Raw genomic sequence first — 15,007 nt, 5'->3', positions numbered from 1 at the left:
GTGCCAGGCACTGTACTAAGCACTTGAAAAGATACAAGCAAATCAGATTGGACACAGTCCCTGTCCCACATGGAGCTCACAGTCTCATTACCCATTTTACAGATGAGTTAACTGAGGCACAGAGAAGTGAAATGATGTGCCCAAGGTCACACAGCAAACGGAAGAGATGAGATTAAAAACCTCAACCTTCTGAGTCCCAGACCCATGCTCTATTCACTAGGCCACACTGTTTCTACCTCTCCTTTTAACACCTTCTGAGTACAGTGTTTAATTCATCACATATTAATGCTATTTGGAGGTGCCAAACATCCAACCAACTTACCTGCCCAGGAAGTTGCCTAATGCCTCAGCAGGATGGGAATGCTATTATTTATCCCAATCCAGGACAAGCTTTCTGAATAATTATTTTACTGGAAATGAGCCCCTGATATTTTTCCTTCCATCCTACCTTTTTTCCAAAGGTGAACTAGGATCAAAATGATGACATTAACTTCTTGACTTATCTGGAACAAAGTACTACTTACCTTGGGCAGAATTTTTATAGGACCACTTTATGGTTTAACATGTCTTGATCAGGGGTGTTTACTGAGTGCTTACTGCATGCAGAGCACTGTACTATTCATTTAGGAGAGTGCTAATTTAGTAGAGTAGGTAGCAATAATTCCTGCCCACAAGGAGCTTACATGCAGGAGGATTATAGCTTACAGACAAGTTGCAGGCAGGGAATGTGTCTGCAGTATTCAAGCGCTTAGAACAGTGCTCTACTCATGGTAATTGCTCAGTGAATACCATTGATGATTATATTATACTCTCCTCAGCACTTTAGTATAGTGTTCTGCACAAAATGAGTGTTCAATAAATACGATTAACTGGTTGACTGACAAGAGTAGTGTCTTATGATTCTTAAATGCCTAAGAAAAAGGAACTCCCAAGCTCTGTACAACTACTGATACGGCCTCTTCCTTCCTGTGCAGTGACACGTTAAGTGCTCCATAATTTTCAAATGGGTCTTTATAGATATTAGGATGAGGACCCTAAACCCCTTTACTCACTGTACCTCAATCTCATCTATCTCAAAGCCAACCTATCTCTTCCTGGAACACCCTTCCTTTTCATATCTGACAGACCACCACTCCCCCCACCTTCGAAGCCTTACTGAAGGCCCATTTCCTTCAAGAGGCCTTTCCTGACTAAGCCCTCATTTCCTCTTCTTTCACTCTCTTCTGCATCACCCTCGCACTTGGATTTGCTCCCTTAATTCACCCCTCCCTTAGGCCCACAGCACATACATACCTAGCCATAATTAATTTACTTACATTAATGTCTGTGACTCCCTCTAGGCTGTCAGCTTGATGCGGGCAGGGAACATGCTTGCCATATCTGTTATATTGTACTCTCCCAAGTGCTTAGTACAGTGCTCTCCACAGTGTAAGTGCTCAATAAATGTGACTGACTGATTGATTCTCCCGCTCTAGGCCACCAAGCACTGAGCTGGTAAATACCAGATGGACTTGAATAGGATCTGCAGATCAGCCAGAAGACCCCTAAGGTACTTCCGCAATCAGGGCCTGGTGCTCAAAGGCTGGCTGTTCCACTCCACAGTTGGAATCTGCTCAGAGGTTTCTCAGGCCCCTCTGTAAATGAATATTTTTTTACAGCATTCAAGGGGCCCTGAACTTTGACCACACACTGTTTTGCAATGTCCAATATGTACTTCTTAGATATGATTTCAGTTTGTAAGAAAGAAAAAACTTGCAAGGATCAGCTCAAATGAATTCAGGAAAATGATGGCTGCAGGAATATATTCCCTTTTCTCCTACAACTTTTCCCAAATTATAATCATTTTGATATATGCATTTTCCTCCTACAATTCCTCTCTAATCATCCTCATCATTTGGTTACATACACTTCTTATAATTCTTCTCTTCTAATGACAATAGTAATAATAACAATAATAATGCACTCAACCCATGTCTAGAGTAGAGTCTGTCTATTCTACAACCGGAATGGGATTTTTTGACTTCACACAAACACAGGTCTTGTACTCCACCAAACTGTTCTCTAGAAAGCATCCTTGAGTTCCAAAACTGCTTCTAATTATTGCTAGCCAGATCTTAAATTTTGCTCCGGAAATTATGGGAGAGAAATGTTTATGTTCCATAGTAGAATGAATACACTACTCGAATTAATTCCCCGTTTCAGAGATTGAAGTGATGATTCACTTCGATGAGCTGGACAATTCTCCCAAAGGGGCTATAAACATGGGAATGAGAACTGGAAAAAAAAAAAAGGTACCTATAAATTTATATATAGCACCTTTGTAAATAGTAAGTTTTTTTTGTTGTTGTTGTTTAAGTGAGATACACTTCTATTCCAAATATCACTCTGAAGAACTGGGATTTAAACAGAGAAATATAGGGGAGGGAGAGAAAAGTGCCAGATGCATAATGATTGGAAAATGTCCTAGGAGCCAGGAGGGAAGGAGGAGATGGAGTGATATGGAATAAGGCCCAGAAAAGGCAATAGCAAATGTTGGCCCAGGCAACACTCAGATGATTCAAAGAAAACACATAAGTCAGCAATAGACTCTGAACTATCAAATCTGGGCAGAGGCAAACCAGACAGTTGCATATTTCAACCTTCCAAATCTAACTAGCAAGCATCTAACACCCTAGAGCCTACCCATTAGAACAGAAGTGCTATGCCCTTGTCATTGAGGATTCTGCCCCCTCACTGACTGATATCTGGAGGAGGATGATTCTATACAGAGCCAATTCAAATAAAAATGACAATAATAATAGTGGTATTTGTTAACTGCTTACTATGGGCCAAGGACTGTTTTAAATACTGGGGTAGATATAAGTTAATGAAGTCCCACTTGGGACTCACAATCTAAGTAGGAGGGAGAACAGGTATTAAATTCCTGTTTTGCAGATTGGGGAAATGAGGCAAAGAGTTTAGTGACTTGCCCTAGGTCATAGAGCAGAAGAGTGGCGGAGATGGGATTAGAACCCCGGTCCTTCTGACTCCCAAGCCTGTCTCTATCCACTAAGCCACGCTGCTTCTCATCATCCCAGTAGCGCCAATATCAGACTGGCCAATTGAATCGCAAAATTGTGATGCCTACATGATGTTAGAATAGGGATATCTTTCCCCATTTTAGAAGCCCTCCTAAAATCCCACCTCCTATCCACAGCTCTCATCTACAAACTTGTATTTTAACTTTATTCCTGCATTTAATTCCTATATTTATCTAGCCATTCAATTACTGGTTCAGCTGTTTATTCCTGATGTGCTTACCCTGCTTCCTGCTTCATCCTGCTTCTTCCTCTATCTTTCACTATCTGAAAATAACATATGTCTGTCCTCTCCACTGAGCTGGAAGTATCCCAAAGGCTGGAAATGTGGACCTTGTTAACTGTTAAACCCCTGCTCACGAGTACCTAACAGTAGGTGCTCAAAAAATACCATTATGATGATAATATGAGGAGAAATATCACTGGGCAAAACAGGAAAGCAAAAAACTCCTAACCTCCTCTAGACTGTAAGCTCTTTGTGATAGCTAACAGCAACAGCACATAAATAAGCCTCTCAACATTAAGAAAACTCACTAAGACATGACTTACACTTTAGTACTTGAGAATCCAATAACTAAGAAGCAGGATGGCCTAGTGGATAATTAGCCTGGAAATCAGAAGGACCTAGGTACTGCTCCTAGTCCAACATTTGTCTGCTGTGTGACCTTGAGCAAGTTGCTTCATTGTTCTGTGCCTCAGTTACCTCATCTGTAAAAAGGGATTAAGACTGTGAGCCCCATGTGGGACAGGGACTGTGTCCAACCTGATTAGTCTGTATCTAACCCAGTGCTTAGTACAGTGCCTGGCACATAGTAAGCACTTAACAAATACCATTAGGGAAATGAAGAAGGAATAGTGATGCCGCCACACTAGTCAGAGCCATGAAGACTGGCAAAGTTTCTGGATTTGCTATCATACCAGGGGAGATTGATAATCCAAGAAGAGATTCATAGCTTGTTTGATACATGGATGCTGATGTCACAGAATTTCACCGAAAGATCCACCATTATCCCCATCTTCAGGAAGGTATTATAGTGTTTCACTGATGCAATCAATGTACTTACTGAGCACTGAACTATGCACCTGGGAGATTATAATATAGAAGCATGACCTCCTAGAAAAGCATGAGCCTGAGAGTCAGAGGACCTGAGTTCCAATCCCAGCTCTGCCACTTGCCTGCTGTGTGATCTTGGGCAAGTCACTTCACTTCTCTCTGCCTCAGTTTCCTCCTCAGTAAAGTGAGGATTCTATGTCTGTACTTCCTCCTACTTAAGACTGTACCACACTGTGTGAGATAGGGAGAGTGTCCAACCTGATTATCTTGTATCCAGCCCAGCGCTTAGTAGAGTACTTGGCAGCTAATGAGCACTTAACAAGTACCGCAATTATTATTGGAGTAGGCAGATTTGATCCCATTGCTGGTAAAATCCTAGCCACAGTTCTTCAACACAGACCTCTAAAGAATTTTGTTAATCATATGCTCACCACATCACAATGGGGTTTCAGACCACAGCCAGGCACAGTGGACCTAATTCACATAGTCTGGAAAAGATTGTTGGCTGATAAGACTTTTAAAATTTTAAAGATTTTAAAAATAAAATCTAGAAGCAGAGTTATAGTAAATAATTCATATTTAATTATTTACCTATTTGAATATAGTTGATATAATTGTGTTTCTAATTGGAGAGGCTTTTTATTGGTGATGAATACAACAAATACATTTGTACATATTTTATGTTATATATCCTATTATTTTATATCATTTTCTTCCTAAAATGATTTTTCAAAATAAAGTCCAAAAGATGCTACAGAATAGAGTAGTTTTCTTGTGAAATGAGATAATGGACACCAAAATAAGAGAAATAAAAAGGTTGTAATAAGGAGGACGTACAATAGTCCAGGCTCTTCAATGTGTTTGAAGGGTCACCTGGCACCAGATACCACCAACTGGTATTTGTGATTCATGCGAGCTAGGCAGCTGTTCTTGAATGACCTACAAATGTTTGTCTAACCTGTTTCTAGAGATTTCAATCACCACCCAAAATACACTGTGATTACCAGCAAGCACACCCTCGGCTTTTGTCTAGGCCCCCAAGAAAAACAGGACTGAAGGGAAGTGCTTCTTGTTCATGCTGAATTCTTCATCTATAAGAAAACAAGTTCCAGAGCCCCACCAGAAAAGTCATTTTGGATATTTTGCCTTTCAATCTACCCAATTTGATGAATAACCCATTTCCTTCTTCAAGTTTTCTGTGCTAATTTCTAATTCCCAGAACATATAGGAATTCAAAAATATCTTTCAGTCTTAATGGGCTCACATCTGAGATTGATTTCTCCCATTTCACTCACCTGTGGTGTTAGTAAAAGTGGCATTTAAGGTCTGGGAATCATATTCAGGGAGCAGCCTCAAGGATATTCCTTGATTGGAGACCTCTGGGCAGTAGGAGTCAGCCATATCCATCTCCCCAGAGGCCCTACTGGCTCCCCTAGAGCTGGAAGCCTTCCTCCCCAGTAGCCATGACCATTGGCCACAACAAAAACCAAAGACTTCGTGCCGTTGAACTGAGCCAAAAGAACCCCATCCCCTTCCTAAATTCCACAGAGTGCCGACTTTCTGCCTAAGGGAGTTTGTGCTTATTTACATTTTGATATAATTTTCATTTTTTATGACCCTGTGCCTACCAGCTCTTGAGATCTATTTTCCACCACCCCCACAACCAAAAAAAAAAAAAACCCAACCAAAAAACAAAAAACTTAAGATATTCAAGGGGCATTATCAAGTTACCATAGACCAATATATCCCCATAATGTTCTGTTTTTCTTCAACTAGAAGCCATCCAATTAAAATTAAAAACATCCAAATTGTCATCCTGTATGCTCTGTTAACAGAAATGATCAGGGCTGTTTGTAAAACAGATTGAAAAACCTCAATAAATCATACTCCTCTGTGTGCCACAATGCATCTCCAATACCGGCGAAAGTGAAGGAAACGCTTCTGAATGGGATAACTTCAAGTAATTACCTATCCCAATGATAATTAAATCCCAATACAGCTGTGATTTCACATGTTTTACTCATGAACGAGACCCAGGCAAATTACATTTTAATAACCAGAGTCACACTTTCAGTGGTACTGAAATGAATGACACCCAGGAGAGTTGAAAATGTTTTCCAAAGGGACCTAGAACAGACCCTGGAGGTGCCTGTTATCACAGTCAACTACTCATTGTTAAGAAGATGTATACAGACAAGGGTAAATGTCCCTCATGGATAAGAAGCAGGTGAGGAAACAGTAGATCCTTGTTCACCATCAGTGAATTCTGTTTGCTGACTGGGAAACTCCTGAATGTCTTCAATCAATCAGTCATATTAATTGAGCACTTACTGTGTGCGGCGCAATGTACTAAGTTCTGGGGAGAGTATAATACAATAGAATTAGTTTAGAGGGGTGTTTTGATATGAAAATAAGCATATCTATGTATTTGCAAATTGATATTTTGGTGATGTTTCCCAGTAGGTGGGGAATGAGGAGCAAGGAACATTAAATGTAAACTAGGAGATCTCATAACACTGCTTACTACTATTTATTCCTCTAATGGAATGTTTGCATGAAGAGCATATTAACAAATTTCTCCAAAATCAAACAACCATTCTTCCCTATTTCTCTTATTCTCGATCTATATCTGATATCCGTAACTGAGAACCCGTATTGACTAGTGGAAACAACACAGGCCTGGAAGTTACGGGATGTGAGATCTAACCTCAAATCTGCCATTTGCCTGTTGTGTGACCTTGCGCATAAACTTCCCTGTCTCAGTTTTCTCCTCTATAAAATGGGGATTCAATACCCATTTTCCCTCCTACTTAGACTGACAGCACCTTTTGGGACAGGGACTGTGTTCCACCTGGTTATCTTATATCTACCTCAGCGCTTACTACAGTGCTTGTCACAAAGTATGTGCTCAATGAATACCACAATTACTATATGGGACACAATTTAGCTACTCTGTTTTAAGCACAAGGAACTGTGGCTGTAGAAATCACAAAAAGGAAATTTCCAAGGATTTACTTATTCCCCACCAAAGAGACAATCTAGGATTTTATCATCCTCATCGCGAATAAAACAATCACAACTAAAAGAACCATCTGTGCCTCATTTCATGGAAGGAAAAAGGCAAAAAATAAAAATAAAAATCACTGGATATCGCCAACTCACTAACTTGGGCTGGCCCATTCAATCTAATGTCATTAGCTTTTCTAGAGATACCTAAAATGAACTCTGTGAATATAAAAAGTTTGGGAAGTCCCAATAGTAAAAGCAACAGGCTGAAGACTTGCTAAGTTAAGCATAAAAATAAATTAAGGCATTCAAAGGGGAATGAATGATACTCTGCTCTGTTTACTTAATCTGTGTAATGGGAGCCACTTATTGGTGCTCAGTGAATATTATACACACTCAGTTCTTTCATTTTAAATAGTGCTTTGTTTATGATAATGATCTCCCGCTTTGAGAGAAGCATAGAGAACAATTGAAACATTTCAGGAAGATGAGATTTGCATGCCCCCCATGGCATTTATGGGTCAATCAGAAGAGATGGTCCCCTAAAACACCAATCTGGGTGACTAAGCCCCCCTGTCCTCAGATCCCCCTCCCCTCCCCATCATCTCAACTTTGCTCTATCCTCCCTCCCCACCCTACAGCACTTTAGTGTATATGTACTTATCTATAATTCTATTTATTTATATTGACGCTATTGACACCTGTTTACTTGTTTTGATGTCTGTCTCTCTCCCTATCCCCCATGCCCCGGCCCAGACTGAAAGCCCGTTGTGGGCAGGGATTGTCTCTATTGCTGAATTGTTCTTTCCAAGCACTTACTACAGTGCTCTACACACCTTAAACATTCAATAAACATGACTGAATGCATGAATGAATAGGTTCATGATTGCTTCTTGTCTCACTCAGGAGTCCTTGTTATATACAGGCTGGGTAATCAAACAGACCAACAGCAAACACAGTCACCTAACAGGTATTCATTCATTCATTCAATCGTATCTGAGTGTTTACTATGTGCAGAGCACTGTTCTAAGCACTTGGAATGCATAATTCGGCAACAGATAGAGACAATCCCTGCCCAACAACGGGCTCACAGTCTAAACGGGAGAGACAGGCAATAAAACAAAACAAATAGTCTGGTGTCAATATCATCAAGATAAATAGAAACATAGATATATACACATTAACAAAATAAATACAGTAATATACAAATATGCACAAGTGCTGTGGTGGGGGGGGGGAGAGCAGAGGGAGGGAATAGGGGGAATGGAGAGGGGAGGAGGAGCAGAGGGAAAGGGAGGGCTCAGTCTGGGAAGGCCTTCTGGGGGAGGTGAGGTCTCAGTAGGGATTTGAAGAGGGGAAGAGAGTTAATTTGGTGGATGTGAGGAGGGAGGGCATTCCAGGTACCATTCAAATGATTTTTGAAAACCTTCAGCTTCCTGTGAGTAGATACAACACAGCCTCAGATTTTAGGCCAAAGACAGTGGAAAAATAGCATATCCATCTTCTACTCGAGCAATACCATCGCCAAGAAGGTGAAAGTTCTCTCCCATACTAATTGCCACGGAAGGCATGAACAAAGTATAGAAACCAACTGGCCAAGGAGTGAGGTTGAATCACTGAAAGAGTACTGGAGTCCCAGAGAGTTGCAGGAGCTTGTGTTAAGTGGGGAATCAGGTCTTAATGAAAGGAAAATAGCTACTGAATCAATAAGCATTTTGAACTTTGAAAGGGTCTGTACTTACCCTCACATAGTGGACAAGGCGCTCTACTTCATTCACTTTGTACGTCTCCAACCCGAGTTCCTTAGCCAAACGCAAGATCCGATTCTGAGTTGGTCCAACATAGGATCCTCCCAGGTCCACATATTTAACATGTTTGTTCTATATTCCAAGAAAGAAAAGGGAAATCAGTTTCCAAATCGACGTAAAGTACCTTAACTAAACCTGCATTAAGAAAGATCTGCATTATATAGTTCATGTGGCTTGACCAATCAATCGATCAACAGTAGGTGAGCACTTACTGTGTGCAGAGCACTGTACTAAACACTTGGGAGAGTACGATACAACTGAGTTGGTAGACACGTTTCCTGTCCACAAGGAACACATGTTTCTCCCAATGCTGTATTGTGTTCTGATCCTCTGAAGGCAGGAGACCAAAACTTGTTCATCTTTTTCTGTATTCTGTCCCAATACTTAATAAAGTGAATATACTAAGCATGGAAAGAATATACTCACATTGCTGGAAGAACCTTCCCTACTTTCCTAAAAGCACTCTATCCAAAATGTATAGTGCAAACAATTGTTATGGGCAAGCAATGTCTCAGATGATTACTGCCTCTGGAAGTGTTCATTCAATAGTATTTATTGAGTGCTTACTGTGTGCAAAGCACTGTACTAAGTGCTAAGTGGTCAATCTAATAAAGAAAAGAAGGTGGAAATTGACAAATATAAAGTAAAAGATTGATTGTTCTCCCTCCTACTTAGACTGAGAGTCCTGAGTAGGACTGAGCGTCTTGAGTAGGACAGGGACTGTATAAGCCTGATTATCTTTTATCTGATTATCTTGTATCTATCCCAGCTCCTAGTACACATAGTGAGAGCTTAACATGTAACACAATTACTTTTATTAGATCTATAAATAATCCATTAAAGTATATGAATAAATCAATACAATAACAACAGATAAGGAAAATGTGTTTACAAGAAACAGGCTAAAGACTAACAATATATGGAGCTGAAATCTTTAGTGTTCTAGTCATCAGGAACCTCGAAGCAGAAGGAAAACCAAAGTTCATTCATTCATTCAAATAGTATTTATTGAGCGCTTACTATGTGCAGAGCACTGTACTAAGCGCTTGGGATGAACAAGTCGGCAACAGATAGAGACAGTCCCTGCCGTTTGACGGGCTTACAATCTAATCGGGGGAGATGGACAGACAAGAACAATGGCAATAAATAGAGTCAAGGGGAAGAACACCTCGTAAAAACAATGGCAACTAAATAGAATCAAGGAGATGTACAATTCATTAACAAAATAAAGTTGTACCTTGAAGGGTGGCAAGTGCCAACTGAGGTTTGACAGTTAGAACATTTGGAACATTCTGGTTCTTCCAAATAAAATAATAAGATTATCCTCCCTGGAATAGTAGGCTTATTATTGGCTTCAGCGCAATCCTTGATGGTGTAGTCAGGACACCTTGCAAGTGCCCCAGTTTACCAAGCAAATCCCAAGTCTGAGTTGGTGAAAAATCGAACTAGCCTGTTAGAACTGAATCAAGAGAATCACCAAGGAAACAGCAGAGTTGAAAAGAGACAGCCTTGCTTCCACACCATTAGAGCTCTCAGAACCCCTGCTTCTGCCTTCCAACGTAAAGAAAAAGCAGTAAACGGAGGCCCCCTGCATTATTAGAAGGCTGGTAAAACTGCGGCTCTAGGTGTCACTGCTGTGGCCAAAAAAATCTGCTCTTCTGGCCACAGCACCTTACTGCTCATGTCGGATCTGTCCTGGTCTTTTCTGCAGTGTAAACTTGGGCAAGTCACTTCACGTCTCTGTGAGTTACCTCATCTGTAAAATGGGGATGGAGACTGTGAGCCCCACTTGAGTGTGGCCAGCTCGATTTCCTTGTATCCACCGCAGTACTTAGTAAAGTGCCTGGCACCTAGTAAATGCTTCACAAATACATTATCATTATTATTATATATTGGTTCCTTGTTTTTGTTGTTTCATCTTTCCCAGTGCTTGTTGCCAACCCCCATCCCCCCCCTTTTTCTTAGACTGTGAGTCCCCTGGGATCCAAGGACTTGGTCTAATTTTCATCCATGTATTTTTCTCAGCGCTTATTACAGTGTTTGTACATGAAGGAGATTACCAAATGCTATCATGACTACTGTTATTGTTATTAAGGTTTTACTTACTCTTTTGGTGAAAGTTCTCCCTCCTACTCGGTCTTGAGCCTCCAACACCACCACATTCAGACCAGATTCATGGAGCAACTTGGCTGCTGAGAGACCTGACGTTCAGATGAGAAAGAAGATCAATTGATAATAGATCAAGCATATTTACTGAGCACAAAGCACTGTACTAAGCTCTTGGGAAAGCACTACAATAGAATTGGTAGACCCAATCCCCACCCTCAAAAAAACCTTCAGTCTAGAGGGGAAGACAGACATTAAAATAAATTATAGATAGTGGGTTATTGAGTAACTATTTTGTGCAGAGCACTGTACTAAGAACCTGCGAAAGTCAAATAGAGTTAGCACAATCTTTGCCCTAGAAGACCTTACAGTTCTGCAGCAGAGATGCAAGTTAGTCAATACATACTAAAAGGCCCTGGGTACATAAATGACTAATTGGCACACACATGCTGAGGGGATAGTACATGGATATGACCTACAGTGAATTCAAACTTCAGGGGGAGAATTTCTGAGGTATCTACCATTGTTCTAGACTTATACAGTGATCGTAGTGAAGTTTTGAGGGTTCAACAGAGAAGCTGGAAAGGGCTGATCAGCGGTTCAAGGTTCTGGAAATGGGTCTGGTTAACATTATGTAATAATAATAATAATAATAACAATAATAACTGTGGCATTTGTTAAGCACTTATTTTGTGCCCAGCACTATTCTAAGCACAGGAGTAGATGCAAGATAATCAGGTCAGACACAGACCTCGTTCCACAGTTTAAGTAGGAGGAAGAACAAGCACTGAATCCTCATTTTATAAGCAAGAAACTAGAGCACAGAGAGGTTAAGTGACTTGTCCAAAATCACAGAGCAAGTGGCAGAGCTGGGAGAACAATGGTCCTCTGACCCCAGGCTCATGGTCCTTCCAATACGCTATGCTGCTTAAGTTGCAGCATCAGTTTGAGAGCAAACTTAGCCTGCAGAAATCAAGTCATTCTGGATATCCAACAGATGAAGTTCAAACTCCTGTCCCTGGACTTCAAGAAATTCTTCTACTTTAATCTTCCTTATATTTACACACTTCTCTCCTAGTTGAGTTGTGGTTAGAATGTTCCCTAATCCTGCTGTCGCATTATACCCAAATTATGCAATTAAAACACATGTTGTAGCAGAACTGAGTATACTCATGCTTTCACACTCTTGTCATTACCAGGGGTATCTTTGTTCTTCCTGCTCTCACTATGAGTTAATTATTTGTGCTGCTTGTCTTGCCCATTAGACTGTATGATCCTTCAGGGAAGGGATTGTATTTATTTCTGCAGGTCTCACCCAAGCCTTAAAACAGTGCTCAATTGACTGATTGGAATAATGATAATAATAAATATTATGCTTAAGCACTTACAACATGTCAAGTGCTGAACTAAGCAGTGGGGCAGATACAAAATAATTAGCTCCCACATGGGGCTTACAGTCTAAGTAGGAGGGAGAACAGATATTGAATCCTCATTTTGCAGGGAACTGAGGAACAGAGAAGTTAGGTGACTTGGAAGAGAGTACTAGGTATAGGTCAAACTGCAGGGGACAATGGTTTGCACAGTATGGTATGGTAGCTGGGAAATTCAATGATGAGATAAAAATGATGCTCAAGGGGTAGTGACAGGAATCTCTCCTCTCATCAAGCAGAGATATGCTACTTCTCTCTAGAGACAAACGCAGAAATACAAAGAGGTCAGCAGAGGGATTGAAATGAGAAAAAGGAAGTGTTAGCCAGAGATAGCTTCCCAGAGGAAGTGAGGTTTTTTCAGTCATGATTATAAGGAAGAAAATGACCATCTAGTAAAGAGGAGAAAGACAATCCAAATAAGGAGACTGTCCTATGCAGGAGATGAGTGAGACTGCAAGCAGACTTGCTTGGTTGGAGAAGAAAGGATATAATAGAGATAGGAAAGGTCCATAATGGGTTCCTAGAGGGAAAAGTTAGGGATGTCAGATGGAACTCTCATCATCGTCGTCATCAATGGCATTTATTAAGTACTGACTATGTACTGTCTTAAGTGCTTGGTACAGCACAATACAACAGAGCAGTCACGTTCCCTACTCCAAACTACCAAAACCATTAGATTTTTGTCTTAGCTTGTGAGCCCCCTGAAGGACAGGGACTGTGTCTAATTCCCACCTATGTAGTCTCCCCAGCACTTAGTACAGTGGTCCTCATACAGCAAGCGCTTAATAAATAGTATCACTATTATTACAGCATTATGATCAAAGTCAAGGAGGGTAGCCATCATACAATTCCAGGCAAGCATCCTGTTGCCTCTTTTACTTGTACTGTGGCACAGGGACTGCATCCAAGCTAATTATCATGTTTCTACCCCAGTGCTTAGCACAGCACTTTGCCCAGATTAAGCACTTTACAAACACCACAGTTTGGGAGGCAGACAGACCTTCGTTTGGCATTTCTCATGTTGAGAACTGTACACAGGGTTCCCGATGTGTATAGTTTTGGTACACTGGTAAAACTATATTTTTGTTGGGCTTTCTAGATCCTTGTTGATGACACCGAAGATTTTATAGGCCTTTTTGTATGTTCCTACCTAGGTCTAACACATACACAACAGCTGCAAATATTCACAAACACTTTGAATCCTCAAGTAACTAAAATGTTGGCCATATTAGAAGTGCTAATGTGAAAAGTACATTGGGAAACTATTTTCTTTGGAAAACATCACAGAGTTGCTCTCAAATGTTCTCAGAGTTGGCAAGGGGCTGAAATTATTTTTTGATTTCATGCCACAAAAATAAATTAAAAAAAAAATAAGCCTAAATTACTTCAGGCTTTTTTAGGGACCCAAGGAATGGAAAAAATGTTTAGCACATTTTAGGACATTTTCAAGACTTCTTTTCCTCATTAAAGTGACTGTTAAATATGAAAAAATAGAATGGTTCACTGAATAGGTGAGGAACACAAGCCCCTTAGAAGAATACTGGCATTTTATTTTTTCAGACAATGAAACAGCTCTTCTGGTCAATATTCATATGGTCTTGGGAATTCATACTAAAACAGGTTCCCCCTCACTCCAGTCCCTAGCTAACATATTAATACTTATTTCCTAGCATCTTTCCAGTGGGAATTGGGGCTTTCTAAACACTTTCCCTACAAACAGGGTGAGTAAAAAAATTTTTTTTTTCAAAATTCCCTATTACACACACACCCAGCACTTGTATACATATGTGCAATCAAATGCAATCAAAATACCAACATTATTAATTCTACAATTATTTACTCTGATTTCTCTATTTGTAAAAATGTTTACTTATACATTACCTGTACATATCTGTAATTTATATTAATGTCTGTCTCCCCCTCTGGACTGTAAGCTCGTTGTGAGCAGGGAATGTGCCTGTTTATTGTTTTATTGTACTCTCCCAAGCTCTTAGTACAGTGTTCTGCACATAAGTGCTCAATAAATACAGTTGACTGTTAGTGTGTACGCTTCTTATGGGCAGAGATTCTCTCTCATGCTTCTGTTGTTCTTTCCCCAAGTGCTTAGAACAGTGCATGCCACTTAGTGAGCATTCAATAAATACCACTAATATTACTACTACTTGGGTTTTTTTTTCGTAAAATGTAGATTATAAGATAGTCAAGATTCTGCTGGAAGCCTTTTAGGTACAACAAATTAGCATCGAGCATCTGAAAGCTCAGTTATCTGTATTTTTCTTTTAAGTCCACATTATAGCTTTTAAGGCCTTAACATAGAACACCAGTCTCACTTTACTCAGAGTTGGTAGAGCAAAGATAGGGAGTACAAGAGTTTCAATGTGGTGGACAAAACTAAGGAGATTTTACAGCTGCATTAACTCAAAATAAAAGTCATACTGGATTAAATGAATATATTTCAACATACTTGGTATTGCCAATCATTCACTGTCTCTCTTCATCTTACTGTTTTCTTTGGAGGAAAAGCAT

The 15,007-nt window shown here is 40.1% G+C and overlaps 1 protein-coding gene across 1 annotated transcript in view; it reads right to left on the bottom strand.

Annotated features, from left to right (window-relative positions):
* LOC100081953 (amine oxidase [flavin-containing] B) overlaps positions 1–15,007 on the bottom strand; it is a 45,627-nt gene that overhangs the window by 17,927 nt on the left and 12,693 nt on the right. Inside the window, exons 2-3 of the mRNA XM_007667235.4 lie at positions 11,052–11,146; positions 8,880–9,017 (exon numbers count right to left, since the gene is read on the bottom strand). Of these exons, the coding sequence (XP_007665425.3) occupies positions 8,880–9,017; positions 11,052–11,146 (233 nt within the window). The remainder of the gene's footprint in view (positions 1–8,879; positions 9,018–11,051; positions 11,147–15,007) is intronic.

Source organism: Ornithorhynchus anatinus, chromosome 18 (assembly GCF_004115215.2).
Source record: "Ornithorhynchus anatinus isolate Pmale09 chromosome 18, mOrnAna1.pri.v4, whole genome shotgun sequence".
In the NCBI taxonomy this organism is placed as follows: domain Eukaryota; kingdom Metazoa; phylum Chordata; class Mammalia; order Monotremata; family Ornithorhynchidae; genus Ornithorhynchus; species Ornithorhynchus anatinus.
Note: the sequence above shows the minus strand (reverse complement) of the source record. Positions and strands in the feature narration are given on the sequence as shown.